The 20,484-nt window shown below is 52.5% G+C and overlaps 8 protein-coding genes across 8 annotated transcripts in view; 5 read left to right on the top strand and 3 right to left on the bottom strand.

Annotated features, from left to right (window-relative positions):
• P152DRAFT_48191 (uncharacterized protein) overlaps positions 1 to 765 on the bottom strand; it is a 1,231-nt gene extending 466 nt beyond the window's left edge. Inside the window, exon 1 of the mRNA XM_033681855.1 lies at positions 251 to 765. Within this exon, the coding sequence (XP_033533299.1) occupies positions 251 to 623 (373 nt within the window). The 5' untranslated portion in view covers positions 624 to 765. The remainder of the gene's footprint in view (positions 1 to 250) is intronic.
• Positions 766 to 1,831: 1,066 nt separating this feature from the next.
• P152DRAFT_48217 (uncharacterized protein) lies at positions 1,832 to 2,342 on the top strand. The gene has a single exon (XM_033681868.1). It carries the CDS (start codon positions 1,959 to 1,961, stop codon positions 2,280 to 2,282), a length of 324 nt encoding a protein of 107 aa, XP_033533298.1. The 5' UTR covers positions 1,832 to 1,958; the 3' UTR covers positions 2,283 to 2,342.
• Positions 2,343 to 7,598: 5,256 nt separating this feature from the next.
• P152DRAFT_398824 (uncharacterized protein) lies at positions 7,599 to 7,769 on the top strand (the record flags this gene model as incomplete). The annotated part of the gene is made up of 1 exon (XM_033676488.1): positions 7,599 to 7,769. The coding sequence occupies one exon, from the start codon at positions 7,599 to 7,601 to the stop codon at positions 7,767 to 7,769; it is 171 nt and encodes a 56-aa protein (XP_033533297.1).
• Positions 7,770 to 8,059: 290 nt separating this feature from the next.
• P152DRAFT_48230 (uncharacterized protein) lies at positions 8,060 to 8,898 on the top strand. The gene has a single exon (XM_033681878.1). It carries the CDS (start codon positions 8,194 to 8,196, stop codon positions 8,731 to 8,733), a length of 540 nt encoding a protein of 179 aa, XP_033533296.1. The 5' UTR covers positions 8,060 to 8,193; the 3' UTR covers positions 8,734 to 8,898.
• A 1,112-nt stretch (positions 8,899 to 10,010) lies between these two features.
• Positions 10,011 to 12,033, bottom strand: P152DRAFT_482701 (phosphoribosyl pyrophosphokinase; the record flags this gene model as incomplete). The annotated part of the gene is made up of 5 exons (XM_033681903.1): positions 11,775 to 12,033; positions 11,657 to 11,708; positions 11,527 to 11,600; positions 10,741 to 11,468; positions 10,011 to 10,688 (listed from the first exon to the last, which is right to left on the bottom strand). Exons 1-5 carry the CDS (start codon positions 11,905 to 11,907, stop codon positions 10,011 to 10,013), a joined length of 1,665 nt encoding a protein of 554 aa, XP_033533295.1. The 5' UTR covers positions 11,908 to 12,033.
• A 155-nt stretch (positions 12,034 to 12,188) lies between these two features.
• On the top strand, positions 12,189 to 13,251 carry P152DRAFT_48033 (acetyltransferase). Its single transcript, XM_033681759.1, has one exon. It carries the CDS (start codon positions 12,433 to 12,435, stop codon positions 12,988 to 12,990), a length of 558 nt encoding a protein of 185 aa, XP_033533294.1. The 5' UTR covers positions 12,189 to 12,432; the 3' UTR covers positions 12,991 to 13,251.
• A 2,984-nt stretch (positions 13,252 to 16,235) lies between these two features.
• Positions 16,236 to 18,519, top strand: P152DRAFT_398568 (sulfate transporter; the record flags this gene model as incomplete). The annotated part of the gene is made up of 4 exons (XM_033676469.1): positions 16,236 to 16,375; positions 16,441 to 17,067; positions 17,127 to 17,658; positions 17,734 to 18,519. 4 exons carry the CDS (start codon positions 16,236 to 16,238, stop codon positions 18,517 to 18,519), a joined length of 2,085 nt encoding a protein of 694 aa, XP_033533293.1.
• Positions 18,520 to 18,823: 304 nt separating this feature from the next.
• Positions 18,824 to 20,484, bottom strand: P152DRAFT_459127 (cyclin-like protein; the record flags this gene model as incomplete). Its single annotated transcript, XM_033679613.1, has 5 exons — positions 20,216 to 20,484; positions 19,999 to 20,089; positions 19,812 to 19,940; positions 19,411 to 19,744; positions 18,824 to 19,312 (listed from the first exon to the last, which is right to left on the bottom strand). Exons 1-5 carry the CDS (start codon positions 20,407 to 20,409, stop codon positions 18,825 to 18,827), a joined length of 1,236 nt encoding a protein of 411 aa, XP_033533292.1. The 5' UTR covers positions 20,410 to 20,484.

Below are 20,484 nucleotides of genomic sequence, written 5' to 3'. Positions count from 1 at the left end.
TCGAACCCCGCCTCCCGCCCCTTCTTCTCCCTCCGCATCTTCTCCCCAACCACGATCCACGAGATCACCATCGCCTCAAACACCGCCGCACTCAACCCATTCCGCACCTCCAGCGTCCCCATCTCCTCCTTCGGCCGCCACAAGGTCCCCCGCGCTTTCGTAAACCACGCCACCACGTTCCCCCCCTCGTCCACGCACTTCATCCCCTTCCCCTGCTGCTTCGTGCGCTTCCACGTCAAACACCCCAGGCCTCCTCCCACCGACGGCGGCGCCGCCGGTAGAAACGCCGTGTAGCTCTGCGCGAACATCTCCGAGCTCATCTTCCCCTCGCCGCCGAGGCCGAAGAAGGCGATGCTCCATGTAGATCCCAGGGTAGGTGCGTGCCCGGTGCCGATGACGGGGCCGGAAGGGTCGCCGCGGTGGATGGCGACGGTGGGTTTGCTGGAGAAGGGACGGCCGTAGGAGGGGTAGGAGGTGGAGAAGACGGGGGGGGGTGGGCGCGGCGGGGCGTAGGGATATTGGGGTTGGGGGAAGGTGAGGAGGAGGGGGCGCGGGCGGGAGACGTGGATGTCGAAGGGGGAGGTGGAGATGTAGATGGTTTGGAAGGGGGGGAGCTGTTGCATTGTGGTTGTCGATCGTCGAGGGAAAGGAGGGACTCGATAGGTGATGTTCGTGATGCTTGTTGGATCTCGTAGACGGGAAGTTGTAATTGTCGTATACTCTAGAGACCGCGGATGAATATTGTCGACAATGGTAGAGACTGAGGGATGCAAAGCAATTGTCGCATCGAGGAGTATAAACTTAAGGTAATATCCCTTCTTCTGTATGTTCAGATGGGCAGAAACTCCTTATCTATCATATTCCCCGTGTTGCCAGCTTACCAATGACCTGGTCGTTTCTTATACGGTCAATGGTAATCAGTCATCCTCACGAAACGAGCGCGACATACTGCTTGATCGAGACATCTACGCCACCTCGCGCTTGTGAATTGCGCCTCCGCGGCCCAATCAACATGCTGAGCCTCATGAAAAGGAGCCTCATTTCTTCCTAACAGTGTTCGCCCAGCATTCTGCCTCGCAGAACGCAGTGTTGTAGTGTGGAGGTCAGAAGGGGCCAGAATTACGGTGTTGGCTGCGCCCCATACAGTCCGTAGCGTCATGATCAACAAGGCTGAAAGTGAAGGGCTAAAACAGCATTTGCAACACAACATCAAGCAGCTCCAAGCGTGAGTCCAAGTGTTGCGATTTGCTAACAATAGAAATTAGAATTTGGATCGTCATTGAGCATCTCGCTTAGATGGTAAAACGAAACGGAATCACCTCACATATATCCTGCGTCTCAATGCATCTCGATTTTCGAAGCGCGCTTCTCAAAAATCCATGCATCGAATTTGGGGGCCGTCCGGACTACGCCCGGCAGGATGTGGAATAGCCTAAGCTACTCTACCGCTTCCAGGGTCCATCCCCTACCAAAAGCTATTTTTGTGCATATTTCTCCCTCTAGCGGGAGCTCTGATACGCCGGCTTCGAGGCGCGTTGGCAAGTCTGACCTCCTTTGGGAAAGCATCGCGAGAGGAATCTTTGAGACGATGTACTGCCATCTACATTGATGTGCCGGCATATATGTATTTTGCATTTTGAGCTCCATCGGGAAAGAACCGCGAGAGGAATCTTGGCGTCGGGGGAGGATAGGCTAACAAACATGATGCCGAACCTTTGATGGACGAACTCGGACGTCAAACTAGAAATAGGGAGTGGTGATTGACCTTCGAGGTAAGTATAAGAGTGAAGGCATTTGTATGATGATCGATAAACATTATCAAACCCGAACAAAGCGCATCAGACTCCTTGATATCGAATCCCAATCATCCAGATCTCAACCATCCAAATCTCAGTCATCTAAATCTCAATCCTCCTATCAATATTACCTCACATAAGCTTCCATCAAAATTTCCAGAAATGTACTCCAATCCCTCATCTCAGACATCGGCTCCCTATGCGCCTATAAACCCAAACCGTCCCTTACATCGACGAACTTCCCTCCCCCTCCCTCTCCCCACCGTCTACATCGTCTCCGTCCTGGGACCCATCATCACGTCATTTTTCTCCAAAACGTTCACCAAACAGTGCTCCAAATGCAAATCGAGCTACCATAGTGCCGGCACAACCTGCGATACACCCGCCACCTGCGATATGTCTGAGGTGGGGACACTCCGCGTAGAGGGCGACGGGATCTCTAGGCATCGGAGGTCGTACAGCCGTACGGCTCCTGGGGCTCAATGAAAAGTGGAGGCCGTGGATATTGGGTCGGAATGGACCATGAGATGAGAGAGCTAGGCTAGCCGGGAACTTTGGTGGACGGCTGTGCTGGCTTGATGTCGGACGTTCTCTGAGGATGCCAGTCTAAGAAATGACAAGATCAGAGCAGATCTTAGGGAATCCCGCGGGACGGAGAAATGACAGTGGCAGAACTTGAGTGCCTGTATATGGGCAGAAAAGATGAGAATGCCGAGAGTCTGTCGATTCGTTGGGTTGCGTCGTCCAGCACGGATAGATAGAGGGATCGAGGCTCCAAATATCTGCCGACCCCAATCGCATCCGACATAGATGCCGGTCCTACCTCAGTTCAGATTCTTCGGATCGCACCGAAGTCCAATGATAGCATAATGATTAATGACATATCACCTTACCAGCGCCGTGCCCTAGTCGATTGCACCAGGTCGTCCTTCTGCATGTCCATCCTGCGCCGTACCGTTCCGTCCCACGCCACTCAACCGCGAACCGGGAAATTACTGCAGATTCGGCGCACACAGCGTCTCGCTGCCGGTTGCCGACGTCTCACCGTACAACGATGTGACAAGTCGTCGCCGCATGGATCTGGCATTTGTGGACCGCCTGAATCGACCATGCTGTGTAACTGTGGCGGGGTTCGGACAAGGGTTGACCTGGATTCGAAGCAGCGTGTTGAACAGTTGAGATGAAATTCTCCTTGGTGATATGTTTGACGAGAAGAAAATCGAGGTGGGGCAAATGGAGCTCACTGTGACGGAAGGCTCATAGTTTGCGAATGATTTGAGTTTCCCCTGGAGAACCGAATATAACAAGACTGGACAGGGAATAAACGACTTCAAACACCCTCGAAATAACACATGACAAGAAAAACGACACATTGTCACACTGTTGGTATTCAGCGAGCAATCTTCGTCCAGATGCATACGCTGCTTCCCTCTGGGGCGCCTTAGACTATGCCAATCGCTGCTCTTAATTGAAGATCTTGTTAACCGTAGTTGATCTACATACTCTTCAGTGTAAGTTCAAAGTGTGTGGGGGCCGAGCAGTACGTTTCAGAACGCCGTAACAGTCTCAGATTGCATAAAACAGCACGAAGGGACATCAGATGCCTCTCCGATGCTCCAATGGAGGAATGTACCGACGCACTGTAGATCAATCCGAAACTCAAGACCTTGTATCCGGAGAGGGGCTTGAGTGGCCGATATCATGTCTTAGTTTTCGAGCTGCGCCTGAAAAAAAAAAAGTGAATCGTTGTACGACTTCAATGGCGGTGGTTAAACACGCCTCGATCCTACCTCGCATCTCTCCTGTCTGAATATGGTGAGGTTGATCCCAGCGGGTGATATTAGATCAGATATACTATGCTCTTGCGGACCAAATACTAACGGTAACTTCCGCATTCCAGGGTCGTAGAAGGGGGCGTGATAACTGTCCACATATTGAGGATGTTCGCCGGATTCTAGTGATCGAGGTGAGTCAATTTCTTCACGGTACGACTGACAAAGGAAGCATCTCCGCTTCTTGACCAAATATTAGCTCCTTTAAGAAGAAGTGGCAGGGATGGCATATGTTGGACACTTCATGTGGAAACGCCCTCCCCAGATTCCCGACGATATCGGAACGAAAAAGGGCCATGGGCAGCTGATCTCATCCCATACGAAATGATAGCTTTGCTGCTACCAAGCATATCTGCTCCAGTCTCCAATGGTCAATGTCTTGCCTGCTTTTCGCTTACAACCGTCATTTGGCTTGCTGATAGTGGTCGACGATCGTGGGTCGAGCATTTGGCAAAATGGCAAGAAACGATTCACCTAGCTTGAATCATCCCTGATAGTGACAAAACGGATTTTGGCCCAGTGACTGATGAGAAACGATCTGCACAGGGTTTGAGCAGTGGTGTGTTCGAAGACAGGACACGTTGGATCGGTTAGGTGACTCTAGGATTGTGTAGCGAATGCATTCGTCGTACAACGTCCATCTTGAACCATATAGAGATAGAGTGAGTACTTAATCGGAACCGCGCATGCTAAATTGTTTAGTAACGATCATGATATACGTCGTACTTTGCGGTTGAAGGAGTACAATACTTGCTCTCAAGAGGTCTTGATTTCTCTGCAATATCCGATTGACCGTGAGGCTCCGATCTTTCCCTGATTGCAAACATTGGGTCCTTTGCAAGCGCAGTAGCCACCCAATCCACCGATGTCTCACGGGTAGGAACCGCGCCCTGCTGACGACTCCAAAGCGGCAAAGCCCCGAGTGCATAATGAATCTGTGCTGCTTGATAATGAGCCGGCAAGCCCACATTTTCAGCGGCTTCTGCATGTCGCTGCATGTAGAGCACAACCACCAGCCACACGGGCCGGGGTAGCGAGATCCGAGCTCTTCTCGATGCCTAGAGCCATTCAAGTCTCCGCCATCCAGGATTTAAATGTGATTGGAGAGCGGGACAAAATACCATACGGTAAGATATCGGAGATTCAGAGAGTGTGAGATTCCTCGCTATTACAATCGAGGATCAGAAAGTGAGGGACTGAGGGTGAAACAGTGTTGAGAAGGGGTAGAGTTAAAAGTTAACACAGTTTATTTAGCGGATGCTTGCCGAAACCCGAAGTTGATGGAACAGAATTCAACGCGATCACGTACAGTGTCGATGAGACGGGCAAATTTTCCTGTGACATGGAGTACTTTTAGCTTGACTGTTTGAGCCTTGGTCGTCGTTGAAGTCAATTGATGTGATGAGGTCTGGTGATGATGTGAGATTGGGGCCTAAGCCACCTGAGGATATCAACTTACACATCCACCAGACGGCGATTCATCGCCAAATTATGCGCCTGTAAATTTATATCTCGTATTAGCAGTTATGCTTCTTCAAGCCCTTTTCCATGTTCCACACTACCGGGTTAGTGGTGTTCCCGAATGGCGAGTTGGCTAGCGATTCGGCCATTCTGGTTGGAGCCGTTGAACGCCACCGTCCCATCGGATCAGCCCATCCTCACTCCTTTACACTCAGGGCATTTCTTGATTCGGCGCCTGATCCGTCGTATCGAACGGGCGGTGTGAACTCGAGATACCCAACACAAGGTACTTGGTATTCTTATATCATTTCCCCGAAGCTCCCGATTGGCCTACAGCGGGGAGAACACGAGCAGGATTCCCACTGCACGAGAGCAGCAAAAGGAAGCAGAATGGGAATGGGATGCTGTCATGCAGGTATTGTCAAAGAAGTCTTGACTCTTGAGGGTCAATCCTTGACGGCCCACTAAACTCGTCCACTACACGATTCTCTCCTTTTTGATCGTCCTCCATCTTGGACTGAAGCGAAGCTGTTGTCACACCAACATCATCAGCGAGGAGGTATCGGATGAAAAGGACGCCTACCGGTGGAAATCGAACATTTTGCCTTTGTTAGGGATTGACTAGAGTTGACAGCAAGACTGATGACTGACAACATGGGGACGGCGCTTGACGGCTCGTCGAAGACAAGGAACGTAACCATAGATCTTAACGAATGCACGATTTCGACAAGGATCAACGACTTGGAAGCTGGAGCTGCAAGCCTGCAAGTCTGCAACCCAATGCAGCGGCTGATGGGACATTTTGTCTCTGAGCCATCAGCCAACCCCTGGTTGTTCGACCGACTGCCTCAACTTCACTTGAATCATTCTCGATAGCCGTCTTCTTCCGTAAACGACAGTTCCTGTTTATTCTGATCTGCTTTGGCCGTGGACTCCTGTCCTGACCCCAGACTGACCTCCTTCCAGGATGGCCCCCTTTACAAGGAGATTGGAGCAGGGTTCATGCCGTTAAGGTACCGTACTCAGTATTAAATGTATGACCACCCAAGCTTCGGCCCTGGTCTGGGCTGTGAAGTGGGACGGTTTTCCGGATCTGTCAACGCCCTGTCATCCACACATTCCCGTTTGACTTAGCAGTTAGCACTTTCTTTCTAGAAACCTGACAGTCCTGAGTCCTGTCGCCTACATCCGCGCACGCACCACCCCGACAGGGTGATGATTAACCTCTTTCTGCTTTCTCACCCCTCTATCTGTACCCTCAACGGCACAGACGGATGTTCTTTGTTAGACTGGCACTCTGCATAGAAAGACGGGCCGGGGAGAGATGGAAGAACCCCTTCTGGAAGACCGGAGGATGGGGGAGGCTCGGTTTGTGTCAACCCGATGCCATCGTGGCGTTTCGGGGATCCGGTCTTTGATGATCCAAATGGAGGCCTTGGACGAATACAGTTTCATACCTACGGTTGTCCTTCGATCGACCTGGGCCACCGACGTACGGAGGGCTGAGGTATAGGGAAGGTCTGATATATAAAGCTCCATACCAATGTCCTCTTTCTCCAATCTCGATCAAACCGAGTTTTGACTGACCTCGTCGTCCGCCATCTTCTCCTCATCGACCTCTACCCAGTCCATTCTCAGGGAATTTGCTGTGGACCAATCAGCCTCCAGGCCTCCTCGCATCCAAGTCAAACTTCCATTACAGTTCAGACCGGTCCATTTGGGTTCCGTTCTATTAGAAAAGAAGATTTAAAGCAGCGCGGCACACGCCAACGACATTTGATCCAATTCCCCAAATAAATCCGCTGTGCAGTTGTGCAGCTGTCATTTCTTTTGCTGTTGGCACGAACCGCCCTCACCCATTCAAGTGTCGTGCTTGAATCGTTCAGCCCTCTGCTCCTCACTACTCCCGGTCTCCACTAGCCTTGTCAAGGGACAATTGGTGATAGAGAGAAACGGTCGCGATCCTATTCGTTGGCTATTAAATCCCGTCCTTGCGACTGAGACCTTGCAGCTGTGGTGCTGACTCGCAGTCCTTTTCTGTGGCTTCAGTTCTCGCATTGTTTTTTGGGCCTTTCCAGCTTTCCTCCCCCAGTGGAACGGCTCCTCGACCGCCTCGATCGACATCGAGCCACGCACGTTTCTTGAGGCGGGATCCGGTGAATTTTCTTTTGATTAGTTCAACCAATTGTCCAGCACTTGTGCTAGGAGCGGAGAGAAGACGACCGAAGTGTTGGTGCACGCAGTTGTGAAGGTCAGTCTCTATTTTAATATATATCACTTTGTTATACGTTCGTTGAACTGAAGTTGGTTGCCATTCCAGGTATTTCGCCAACCCCTCGTCATTTGCGTCAACGCGGCTCTCTATCAAACAATTGGAATTTCATGACGAGTTGCGAGGCCTGCTTTCCGGAGTTTTCTATCCAGGAAAGCAAACATCCAAATCATTCTGCAGAGGACGATTTCCTGCCCCTTAATTCTCATACCTCAAACCAATCCATCCCACGGCATCATGGCGGTTGCCCATTCTGCAAGTTGCTCGCATGAATTCGTTATGATCAAATCCGACACGACCATCGTCCTCTGGAATTGCAACTTGTGTCACTCTGGACCACATTGGTACATTTGGGAATGCACCAAATGCAAATTCAAAGCTTGCCGACCATGTTCTGTAAAGGCATGAGCTGTTGCTCTTCGATCCCCCAGCCAAAATCGTTCGAGATCGACAGTCGGTACGTACCACCAATTCCTTGTTCGTCCTCTTCCTGGTTGTGCTGCTGCAACGTCCCGCTGCAGGCCCTTTCTTCTGCGTTACCCGCCGCTTGCACCATGGCACCATCGATGCAAGATCCAGATCGACGCTGAAGTCGGTTTTCCATGCACCACGCCAATCCCATTCATGCGAGCCTCGAAATCATCGACGTTTCCGCAGTTCACGCTAACGGCGATTTGCAGCGCATTAGAACCACCAAAACGATACGCCCCCGCACGGTGTTCGGGACGATTTGAAGCGAAAAAGAAAAGAAAAGAAAAATCCCATGAATCCACGATGAAGGACTGCCTGCAGCGGGCTCCCAAATTGGTTTCGAGTCTTCGGCGGATTCCCCATGCGAGGATCGACAATGCAGCCATGTCTCGCTTGGGCTACGCGTGCGACCAGGGCGTTCAATCCCGGCCGGCCCTTCTCCCTGTTCCATGGCAACGTTCCCACCTTCGGCTTCCCGCCATCCCGACCCCATTCGATCAACATCTTACATCACATCCTTGATTTCGCACGACTCAATGGACTCTCTATGATTCAGGCGCTCTCGTTTCCACAGCGCTTTCTCAATTGTTTTCTCTTCTGCTGGGCAGGACGGAACGGAGTTAACGGTAAATTGGACTTGGTCTCACTGACCGTGCTGCAAAAGCAACCAGACGAATTCCATAATTCCCACGATCTTGATTCCCCTTTCTCGTATATTATGCCAAACGTCTCCCCCCCGTTCAATTTCCTGTTTGTTGAATCGCGTTCTGAGAAGCGATATACGACTCCCTTTCTATACCTCTATGAAGAATCGCGTTTCCTCTGCTCCTGTTTCGACTTTTACCACTTTGACTGGGTGGAAGGACGTCGAAGGATCTTGGCGCATGAGTCTTATGGCTAGGAGGTCAATCAATATCTGATAGTATTTGGAGGCCACGCTCAACTCTCATCACACATGTACCGTTGATATATCGTGTCCCTCCGACGGGCCTCTTGTTTATATGTTTGCTGGGCGTCATATACTCTATACGGACTGTCCGCGAGGACTAAGGAACTGGCGCATCCATAACTTTTCGTTTCATACTCATTCGCTCAGATTCGAATTTCTCCGCAAGGACCGTTTCCCTTCGTTGTATCTCTTACTTGGAAGACGGTACTACACAATTATGGATATACAGATATCAGGAGGGGCATTCTATTTCTCAGTATAGTAAACATGTACTATTATAAGTTTATAACAATGAGTCAGCCGAATTTAATATCAGAATCTCTCCAGCATGCAGTCCCCTGATGTGGGAAGTACAGGTCGCAATGAAGCCAGGTCCAGCGTGATATATACCAATGCCAGTCATCGCATCAGCCAAAGACCAAAAGATTGCCAAAATACACCGCATACCATCTTCCTGACCTCTCATTCTACTATATACCTACGCTGAGAGGCCACGCTCAGTGCATCGTAGACAACTTCGGCCAGATATCTGTTTCAACAGACTGGTTGACAGTGAACTTCATCAGGGCACAATCGCAGCCGTTCGAATCAAACTTAAGATTTGTATTTAGGAATAGGTGGCGGTGGGTACAGAAAGGCATCCCGAGGGATGGTACATCGCATTATTGCATAGATAGCATGATAGGACTTCAACTCCCCACTGGTATCAAGCACTGAATCCCTGACATGCGCACAACCGGACCAGAAGTTAATTAAACATAAATGGATGTATGAGTCGTCTAAGCCTGCGCAGTCCATGAATGGAATGACAGCGCAGAAATGAACAATCTCAAGTGAAAGAAACTTTCGCCTCTTCAATCTCCCAACGCTCCGTTAAGGACGACTCTCATTGATGAAAGGTCCCTGCAGATCTAAAAATCTGCATCGTTGGTGTGTCATGGTTCTGCGGCAGATGCCTGAAACCACCTGAATCAGTACGGGAGCACGAAAGGCAAGGTGGAAGGCAGGGAGGCATATCAATCGTCAGTTCCGTGATTTGCATCTAACAGCAAATGCATCTAGAGAAATCGGAGGGCCAGTCAGCGTCTAAACCGCATGGAAGGTTGAAGTCAAGGTTTGCCAGCGCCGGAGACACCTCGCTATGCTGTCATGGAGAAATGCATCTCCGCATCATTGACCACATCGCGATCTTCGTCGCCTGCTCTCCCGCCTCTTGTATTTCCCGTTCATCAATCGTAATGCATATATAGCCGACTCATACTCTCCCCATGCTTGTTCCGACGGATCGCCTCCGCCAACAACCGACTCACATCCAACTGCACCAGTTTCTTACATCGCCGCGCCCGCTCTTCTGTGATCGGGAACGTGTTCGTCACCACCACCTTATCGATGCACTCGCACGCCTCGATCTCCTCGAGGCTCTCGTCCCCGAAGATCCCGTGCGTTGCAATGCAGTACACCCGCGTCGCCCCGCCGCGCTTCACGCACGTTTCCGCCGCCGCCACCCAGCTCGCTGCCTTGTCCATGATATCGTCGACGATGAACACCGGGCGATCGCGCACGTTCCCCACGAGCGTGATCGTCGTCTCGAGCTCCGGGTTGCGCAGCTCGTCTTCTTCTTCTTCCGAGGACGCCTCCGCGTCGCCACTGCCGCCGAGGCCGTGCGGGTCGCGCTCGCGCGGGTAAATACTGCTGGCGACGGAGAGGGTGGAGGAGATCATGTGGTCGGGGATGGGGTCGTCGTCGCGGAGGTCGGAGAGCGCGCGGTGGCGGGAGGGGGTGTTGCTGTGGGAGGTGGCGGAGAAGGCCGGAGAGGGGTCGTCGTCGTCGACGATGTGGCCGTGGATGAAGCGGCCGTGGATGACGTCGCGGGCCCGCTGAAGGTTGGGTATATTAGTGACGATACTCTAATCATTCGGAGTGAACGTATCATGCGAAGAGGTGGTGGGGGATGGTTACCTCGTCGATGAATTCTTCTTCGTGGTCAGATGGTGGGGAGTTGGTCCCGGTCGCTGGCGCGGTTTGGCTACGCATCAACGGTGACGGACAAGCAGAACTGTGGGAGGAGGATGGGAGGGTGGATTTGGCGAGGGGGGAGCTGGGGACATCGGAATCGCGGTTCGCATGCATTCTGCTAGGAGTGCCTGGCATACGGGCTGGGGGTCTTCGTGCATTGATGGCCCCTTCAGGTTTTCGATCGGGTGCGTATAGCGGGAGAACAGGGGGTGACATCGGATTGGATCGTGGCTGCTCCTCGTCTTTCTCGTCATCTTGCCCATCTTCCCCATCGACGAGTCTCTCCAGCATGAAGCTTCCGGTCATGCTCTGATCCGTCCACATACTTGTATTAAACCTCCTCCGATCCGTCGTGACGATCCCGAAACTCAATTTTAGTGCATCTGCTAGGCTCGTGACTCGCTTCGTCCCTCCTGGGTTCTTGCTCACCACCACCGCTTGATTCCACTCAGCCACATTCTGCTTTATCCACCTCGCAATCAATGGCTCGGCCACCAGGTTGTCCACGGGACACTTGAAAAACCCCTGCATCTGACTGGCGTGTAGGTCCATTGTCATCACGTGGTTGACGCCGGCGATATGGAGGAGGTTGGCGAGCATACGGGCGGTGATGGCGCCGCGATGGGATTTTTTCTTGGATTGCCGGCTGTAGGGGAAGTAAGGTAGAACGGCTGAAGGACGGTTAGGCCGGGTTCAATCGATGGTCTACGAAGGGGAGGAACGACAAACCGGTGATGGAGCGGGCGGAACCGCCTTTGCAGGCGGAGATCATGATCAGCAATTCCATTACGCTGTCATTGATCCTATACTTGTCGTCAGCTTCAATGGTTGGCAGCGCATCACGAGCTCAGCCACGCACTTCTGACTTCCGCTCTGCACGATGAACACATCCTGATTGCGTATCGAAGTCTCTGTCCATCCATCAGCCAACCGTCCATATACCACTCATGCCTTAGGCGGAACAATGGCAATCATACGTATCCGGACGCTCGTCTCGCCATTGCTGAATTTTCCTAGCGTGGCATCACCGGGTTTTTGGCCCAGCAAGTCGCAGATATCCTCAACCAGGCGCGGGTGCGACGACCCAGAGAATATCTGAGTCTGCCGCATTCTGGTTTTCACCAAAGAATTTAAAGAGGGTGGATTGGTGGGGCATAGACAATTAGATCATGAAGATGCATCAGATGAGTGTGAGGGAGAGAGCTGGTGGTTGGTGAATGATAATGGAGAGAGCAGGTGAGGGAGTCTGGGAACGCAGAGGAAAATATTCCAAGCGGAGGACCCCATGTCTTTTGGCTCTTCTGGCTCCTTTTGCTGATATTCCGTACAGCGTACTAACTAAACTAGTATCGGCGGAACAGCCCGTATTTAATTCCAGCAACTTGGCGTGGCTGATCGGAATCTGCAGTTCTGAACACATGAAAGTCCGCATTCAACTTATCTGCCAATCAGATACAAGGAGCGAATCAGTTCGGATTACGGAGATGGATTCACATCAGGTAATAAAAGATAACCGCTGTGTCCTACCTACGCAAGTGCTTCCTTAGGCTGTGATTCATTCCTCAATTCTATCCTGATTCTATTGTTTATCTGAGAGTGATCCTATTCCTCATCCTTATAATTATTCCCAGAAACATGGCAGAGAAGCTGGACTTTACTCTGAGACCAGCCAATGAATCGGACTGCGAAGCCCTTACTGAGATCTTGGAACACTATGTGCATAACACTCTCATCACATTCCGCCTGGAAGCCCAATCCGAGGACGAGGTTCGTCAAGGGTACAATAACGTGATAGCGAGTGGACTTCCATACATCGTTGCCATCGATGCACATGGGAAGAACTTAGGCTGTGCTTCCGTTTCCGGATTTCGGGGTGCAAAAGGCGGTTATATGCACACGGTAGAGCTGACACTGTTCTGCCATCCCGATCACATCGGACAAGGAGTTGGCAGCGCGCTGTTGACGCAGCTCATTGACATCTTGAAGAATCCGGAACGGTTTCCCGAGTATATCCCCGTCCCACGCGATGAGGATACTCGGATCCGGCAGGTTATTGCCTGCATGTCCTTGAACGAGACTGGGAGAGGTGGCGGATGGGGCCTGGCGAGGTTCTATGAAAGTTTCGGGTTCAAACAGGTTGGACATCTGAAGCAAGTCGGGCACAAGCATGGGCAATGGTACGGCTTTGGATGAGAACGGCTTGGATGCATGCTGATAGAGACAGGATTGATACCGTATATCTTCAATTGACACTTTGGAATCCTTAGATAAGGCCTGGACTCCAGATTATGAATACATTCGTCTCCTGTACAGATATCGCCTAATTACGGAATGGCGTCTGATCACGCAGAGATCGTAAAATTTCATTAACATTCAACAGTGAGGGGCCCTCGTCAGTCACGTGGATCCCAGGTCCCGCGATTCACCCATCTTGCCTCGGTCAAATCTAGAGTGAATGGAACGCCAAACATGAAGCTTTTAATTTGTATGGAAAACACCTATCGCCACTTTTCGGGGGTGTTTTGCCTCCGATCGCCTGGACGGTATCTGCCGGTCTCTCCTCCACACCCGCCGCTGCGGTCTCCCTCTCCGACGCGGCAATATGGAGAGAGAAACTCTTTAAGATGGAGGAAGATTATGTGCTCTCAGCAGAGGAGTATTATTTGTACTGGCACTCCGTCTTGAATGTCTGGATACATCAATCCGCCGATTCCCTTAAGATGGTCGATGGTTATTCCTTTCTCCGTTGGCGATTGTTGTGTCGCTTATTCCGGGCCAACAAAAGCCCCAAGGCAAGGGCGTGTGGAATAAGAAGATTCGACAGGCGATCAAATGTCTGAAGTTCCTCCATGGGACTGAAATTCGCCGCGACGGGGTTTTGGTTCGAGTCCGTCTCGAACGAGGTCGGAAATGCATTGATACCACTCACAATCACGACCTTAACACCATCGATATCGTTAAGCCTTCACACCGCATCAAATCGGTTGCCGGGTGAGAAGGCCATGGTTACCGACCTGGCGATATCCTTCCAAACCTGTACGGTTTGAATATACCTGATATCGAGCTTGTCAACCCTACGCGTGCACGAAATCGATCCCCAAGCCTGGAACGGGCGAACGCCTCTATCTCGGAAATAACTCCGAACCAGAGTACGAGCAGCATCTCGCATAATCAGTAGTGTGTCCCGTATAAGCACCCACTATTTGAACTCAAACTGAAAGAGTTAGGAAGCTTTATGGATGACTACCAACTCGACACTACCTGAGAAAGCCAATAACTGTGCCAGAAGCTCTTGACGAAAGCTCAACCCGAGCCTCTCTGGACCCTTTTCTCTGACAATGAACTGTTCAAGAAAGCGTGTCGACGAATCCAGGGCGAGAACAAGACACCAGTAGTCCGCGATATTGCGCACCTCATTGTTCCGTCGGCTCAGATACTGGCTGACACTGGAGCCGACCACCTCGCCATTCTCCGAGAGACTACCAATGCATCCTGGGAGAATGCCATCCATTTCATCAATCCTCCTGCTTCCAATGCCGCTTCTTTCCTCCGACTGCGACCGCAGCCGATTTCGGACTGGGATTCTGCCGAGATGCGTTTCATTCCGGACAGCTGCAAAAGCTCCAACCGTTTCTTGCCGACCTTCTCGCCAGCGCCTCGTTCTTTGCGGCCACGGATCGGATGTATTTTTCCATTTCTCACGAGCGAGGTAAAGGCAGCGATGGCGAACTCGACATTGTGGATCGACAAAATGTGTACGCTCAGTGGGTCAGCTTGCGCGGTCTGTACACACTCTTCTAGCTGGTTGACTGCGAGAAAGAACTACGTCGGGAGATCAATGGCTTTTCCATCTCCTATAACGATACGGCGGTGAGTATCTGGGGACACCACGTCGTGATCTACGGGAAAACGTCAAGTTTTACTGGCATTTGATCTCGAGTTTTGTGTTCGCGCCAACCGGGGAAGGTGGTATCGGGGGATTTGAACTATGCTATCCGCAAGGATCTGACCTCGTCACACTCGGGACTGTTTCCAGGCTGATTGGCCTATTGTAGAGTCCACTGATGGTGTTGAGGTTTGTCGGCATTAACTTTGGCGCTGTGTAGTCAAGAAAAGTGATCGAGGGCAATGGTGGCCGGTGTCGAGTTGGTCGGATAATTTCCTGGCTGTCTTTACATTTAATATAGCAATGTATCGTGTGAGATGTCTTGGGCAACTTATGTAGTACTGCTAACGTAGGGCGGAGGGATATCAAAGCCGGAGGACCATGCCATTGTTCTGAGGGTGTTGGCCTTATTGGGTGTAGATGGATATGGACTCCAGCTGTTGAGGAACACGCTCTACTAAGTGAGTCGAGAAGTTTGAAGGAAAGATAGCTAGACACGATATAATAAGACTTTTTGTTTCACGTTCGTGAACGAGAGATAGTTATGATACAGCACTGTTCTGGTATTAATAATGAAGAATGCCATTGTCTGTACTTCGCACTTCGATCGTAAATCAAACTACCTGATCGCGGAACGAATGATATCTTCATCCCTGCTGTTCAAGAGCTTGTCCCACAGACTTGAACCAGACCTTCCAGACAATCTCGATATCCACTTCACAACACCGCTAATCTCCGGGGTAAATAATCCATATTCATCATCCAGGATTCTAAAATGCATATAGAGAATCGCAATTGACAATTGCCTCTAGATGAACCTCGACTACTTGTTTAAAGGGATCTGAAACTCACGACCAGGTTCAATATCACAGCAGCATTGCCGAAGCCGAATCCCTCCAACCCCTCCACTACATCTATCATTCCTTGCTGAAAAGCCGAATGCCCTCCAATGTCCGACAAACGTGAGGGCAAACCCCTCGATCCTCTCAGTCCAACCGAATGGTCACCTCCCACCTCGCCTACAAGCTCTGCACATCAACGAGCCGGAAGCAGCAAATCCTCCACCGGATCGACTCACAAGCAACACCATCATGCCCCCTCCAACCCGAGTAATCTACGGCAATCCCACTTCCCGTCCCTATCTCCAGTCACCAGCCGCGTCGATCCGTCCCCCGAAATCATGACCGATGACCCAACAGCATCCGCACCTCCCCCAACTCACGACTCCGCCGACGCGAGCCCTAGCCACCCCGAAGTCGACCAAGCCGGCATCCACCCCTCCACCCACGACACAACCATCACCGCATCCCCCAGTGCCGCCGGTCCCCCCGTTTTCGGCCTCTTTGAGACCCCTCACTTCCGCACTCGTGCAATCAACCACCCCGACTGGGACGCCGCGTCAGGCTGCGGATCCGAGAACTGCGGCCACGGGGCATTCTCTCCTCGCGCGGAGTCGCCGCGACCGGGGAGCGTACGGAGCTATGGCAGCTTTGGGTCGGAGAGGAGCGGGGGTGGGTTTCGTGGTCGACAACCGGGTGGGACACGGGAGTCGATGGATGGGTCGGCGGATCCAACGAGGCGGTTGTTGGGGGATGCGGTGACGGATGAGTTGTTGGGGGGCGGGCCGGGAAGGAATACGGGAACGACGAAGTATTTGGCAAATAAGTATGGCGTGAAGAATCGGCGGATAATGTAAGTGGATACCCGCACCTGAAGTTCATTTCTGGTTTGTCTGCAAGGATCGCTAATGATATTAGGTACATCTCATACTATATCCCCTTCCTCAATTGGATCGGCCAATACAAATGGATATACTTACGCGGCGACCTCATCGCCGCCCTTACTGTCGCCTCCATCTACATCCCCATGGCACTCTCCTACGCCTCCAATCTCGGCCACATTCCCCCGATCAACGGCCTCTACAGCTTCGTCTTTAACCCTATCATCTACGCCATGCTCGGAACTTGCCCGCTTATGATCGTCGGCCCCGAAGCTGCCGGATCCTTGCTTACCGGCCAAGTCGTCCGCGACAACATCAAAAATGGGAAGACAGGAGACGAGAATGCGATTGAGCAAGCCCAGATCGCTGGGATCGTGACGACGATGGCGGGCGCGGTCATCCTTTCCGCGGGGCTGTTTCGGCTGGGGTTCTTGGATAATGTGCTCAGTCGCCCTTTTTTGAGAGGGTTCATCAGCGCAATTGGCATCGTCATCTTCGTTGATCAACTGATCCCCGAGATGGGATTGAGCCACCTAGCTACACAAGTTGGCGGCGTCGAGCATGGAAGTTGTATAGACAAGGTGGTCTTCCTGGTTCGGAACATGGATAAGGCGCATAAGTTGACCACCGCGGTGTCGTTTGGAGCCTTCGCTATCATCATGGCGTGCAGGTATGCCGTGAAATCCTTCCCAAATAATCACATATGAGATATCACTAACCGAGTCACAGAGAAATCAAAAAGCGCCTCCAACCCCGCTACCCGAATGTCGCATACATCCCAGACCGCTTCGTCATCGTCGTCTTCTCCGCCATCCTCGCCTGGCAACTCCGTTGGGACGAGCAGGGCCTCGAAGTGCTCGGCAACATCAAGACGCACGGCGCCCCCTTCCAGGTCCAGTTCCCCACCGACATCCCACACCTGAAGTACGCCTCCGATGCATTCAGCACCTCGTTTATCATCGCGCTGCTCGGCTTCTTCGAGTCGTCGGTGGCGGCGAAGAGCCTGGGCATCGCGGATAGTCGGGGCCAAAACGGCTTGCAGAACGTCAACATTAGCGCGAATCGAGAGCTGGTGGCGCTGGGCGTCGCGAATGTTGTTGGGGGGCTGTTTATGTCGCTGCCGGCGTTTGGCGGGTATGGGAGGAGTAAAGTCAACGCGTCGACGGGCGGGAAGACGCCGATGAGTAGTGTTTTTCTCAGCCTGATCACGCTGATTTGCATTTTATTCCTCCTGCCGTCTTTCTACTACCTTCCTGTAAGCTCGAGCTTTCGTACCTCATTTCCAAATATAGGAATAGTGCTTCGATACCGTTTGCTAACTCCTCGACAGAAAGGCGTCCTCTCCGCCATGATATCCGTGGTCGCCTACTCCCTCCTCGAAGAAGCCCCCCACGACCTCCGCTTCTTCTTCCGCATCCGTGGATGGTCCGAGCTCACCCTCATGCTCCTCATCTTCCTCGCCACTGTCTTCTGGAACCTCAAGATTGGCATCGCCGTCGGCATCGGCGTCTCCCTCCTCCGCGTCCTTCGCCACAGCACACGCCCCCGCATCCAGATCCTCGGCCGCGTTCCCGGCACCACCGACAAGTTCGAGAACGCCGAAGCTGAGCCGGGGCGCCTGGAGAACATCGAAGGCGCGCTGATTGTCAAGATCCCCGAGCCGCTGACGTTCGCCAACACGGGTGATCTCAAAGGCCGCCTGAAGCGCCTCGAGGCGCACGGCACCGTTACCGCACACCCGGCCCTCCCGCGCATCCGCAAGGAAGAACACAACCGGAACATCATCTTCGACGTGCACGGCGTGACGAGCCTCGACGGCGCGGGCGCGCAGGTGCTCTCGGAGATCATCGACGGGTACGTGACGCGCGGGGTGCGGGTGTTTTTCTGCCGCGTGCCGAGCGAGCGGAGCGGGGTGTGGCGGCTGTTCGTGGCGAGCGGGATCGTCGACAAGTGTGGCGGCCGGAAACACTTCGTGAGCAGCGTGGAGGAGGCGCTGAGGATGAGTGAGATTGAGGATGGGTTGGAGGAGATGGCCCCGCCGGGGGGGAGGTACGGGGTGGGGGAAGGACGGGGTGGGGTGGATGACGGGGAAGATGGGGTGATAGGCGGTCGATAACAGTCATAAACGACATTTGATGGGTTCTTGCAGCTAGCTGGCGATACGCCCGTCCGTGGGAAGTAATTATCATGGATTTTGCTGGCGCAAGTGCGCCAGATCTCGGCCTTCTCAGACGTCACTCAAGGAATTGAATCCGAGTAACGCGGCCGAATAGGGTATCTAATCGTACAAAGCAAATCCGTGAAACTCCACCAGTCGTTACTCCTTTCGTCATCCAGATAATCCGGTTCATCTCCTAGTCTTCTCCTTAACCCATCTCAGCCACCATAGAGGAGAGTTATTCTCCCCTCCACCCTCCCCACTCACTCGTCCCTCGTCCCGGACGGCCCCATCTCACTCCCCCTATCCAACCGACTCCGCTTCACGGGCCTCTCCGTCCCCGGGATCTCATTCCCATCACTGTCGATCTCCACCTCCACCTCCTCATACACGTCCTCGAAGAACCGACTCACCACCCGCTCCTCTTCCCTCGCCGCCTCCGAGTTGAACAGGAACCGTACCGTCCCCGTCTGGCTCCGCGCCCCTATCGCCGCCATGAGCGCGGCCGATTGGGATTGCGAGCCGATGGGACGGCCGGGGTTGGTGAAGTTGCGCGGCTCACGGTTCTCGCGGGCGGCGGCGAGGTTCTCGGCTTCTTGGGGCGAAAGACGGTAGCGTGGGAGGTTGGCGGCAGCGCGCTCGGATTCGAGGGAGGATTGGATGGATGTCCAGAGTTCGGGGGGATATTTCTGGCCCCATTTGGTGGTGTTTCGATGGTGTTGGTAGAGGTCGATCAGGTCAAGGAGGATCTCTGTTGGGTTGATTAGCAAACGTTCCGTATCTTGTCGTCATACTTTGGGTTTGAAGATTGAACCGGTGACGGGAACTTCGCGGAATGCTTGAACTCACCCAACACAATTAGCCGGCTACACTGGTAATTCCCATAGAGCTTTGCCCGGTGTTCCGTCTCATACACGGTCATATCTTTCTCGAGAAGACGACCCGCTAGTTCACAGCACGCGAGGGCAATATCCGTGTATGTGTGCTTCAACGGGCCCCATGTGCGGTAGATATCCACCGCGAGGTGCCATGAAGTTTGATTGTCCTCCTTCGTAAACCCACAGTACTTCCTGCCGAACTTTGTGGTGATTGCCTGGGGCGACTTGAACTTGAAGTCAAAGGCGATGGCTTCCAGCATCTGCCGCTCGAGAGCAACGATATTTTTGGAGGATGCCTCGAGGATCTAGAGGGGTTAGAACACGGTTCTAGGTCAGGTAGGGGGTGGTCAGAGCGATGGGGTTGCTACCTACGGGATCATCGGAGTTGATGTGCTCAGAGCTGGCTTTTCCCATATTATGGGCGGCACACACAATCTCCCGGGGCTTCTTGAGAGTGTCCTCAATTTTAGCTGCCAGAAGCAAGCAAGCACAGGCGACCTCCTGAGACATATCGTTAGTCAAGTCCTGTGACTGATGGTTTGAGATGAATGTCACGTACAATGAGGACGTAGCCGCTCTCCACTGTGATTGCATGAAGGAGACGGAAACGGTGGAAGATCTGGATCGCTGTATTGAGAGTTCTCTGGGGCCTATGAAATATTAGTCTCCTTGTCCATTCTGTGTACTTTTGAACCCTTGAATCGATGAATGACTAAGGACTGAGCTTGACGCCGATGAAAGTCAAGAAGCAGTGGAAAGTGGAGTGGGCAGCTCACATCAAAAGTGCTTTTCTAACATCATCCAACATGCTGATTCCCTGCAACCTGGCCGGCATATCCTTCGCCTCATCCATCCCGATCTGCTGCAACCGAAGCTGGATCTGCGCCTCTGTATAGAAGTGCTTGGCAGGGACCATGATGGCATCAGGACCGGATCCCGGAGGTCGCGGGTCGGGAAGAGGGTTCTCCATAATGTTGCCGAATACTGGTTGATCTCTATGCTCGTTTGTTTGATGATTTCCTTGACAACGCCGACAGACGTCTGG

Source organism: Eremomyces bilateralis (assembly GCF_010015585.1).
Source record: "Eremomyces bilateralis CBS 781.70 unplaced genomic scaffold P152scaffold_12, whole genome shotgun sequence".
NCBI lineage: Eukaryota > Fungi > Ascomycota > Dothideomycetes > Eremomycetales > Eremomycetaceae > Eremomyces > Eremomyces bilateralis.
Note: the sequence above shows the minus strand (reverse complement) of the source record. Positions and strands in the feature narration are given on the sequence as shown.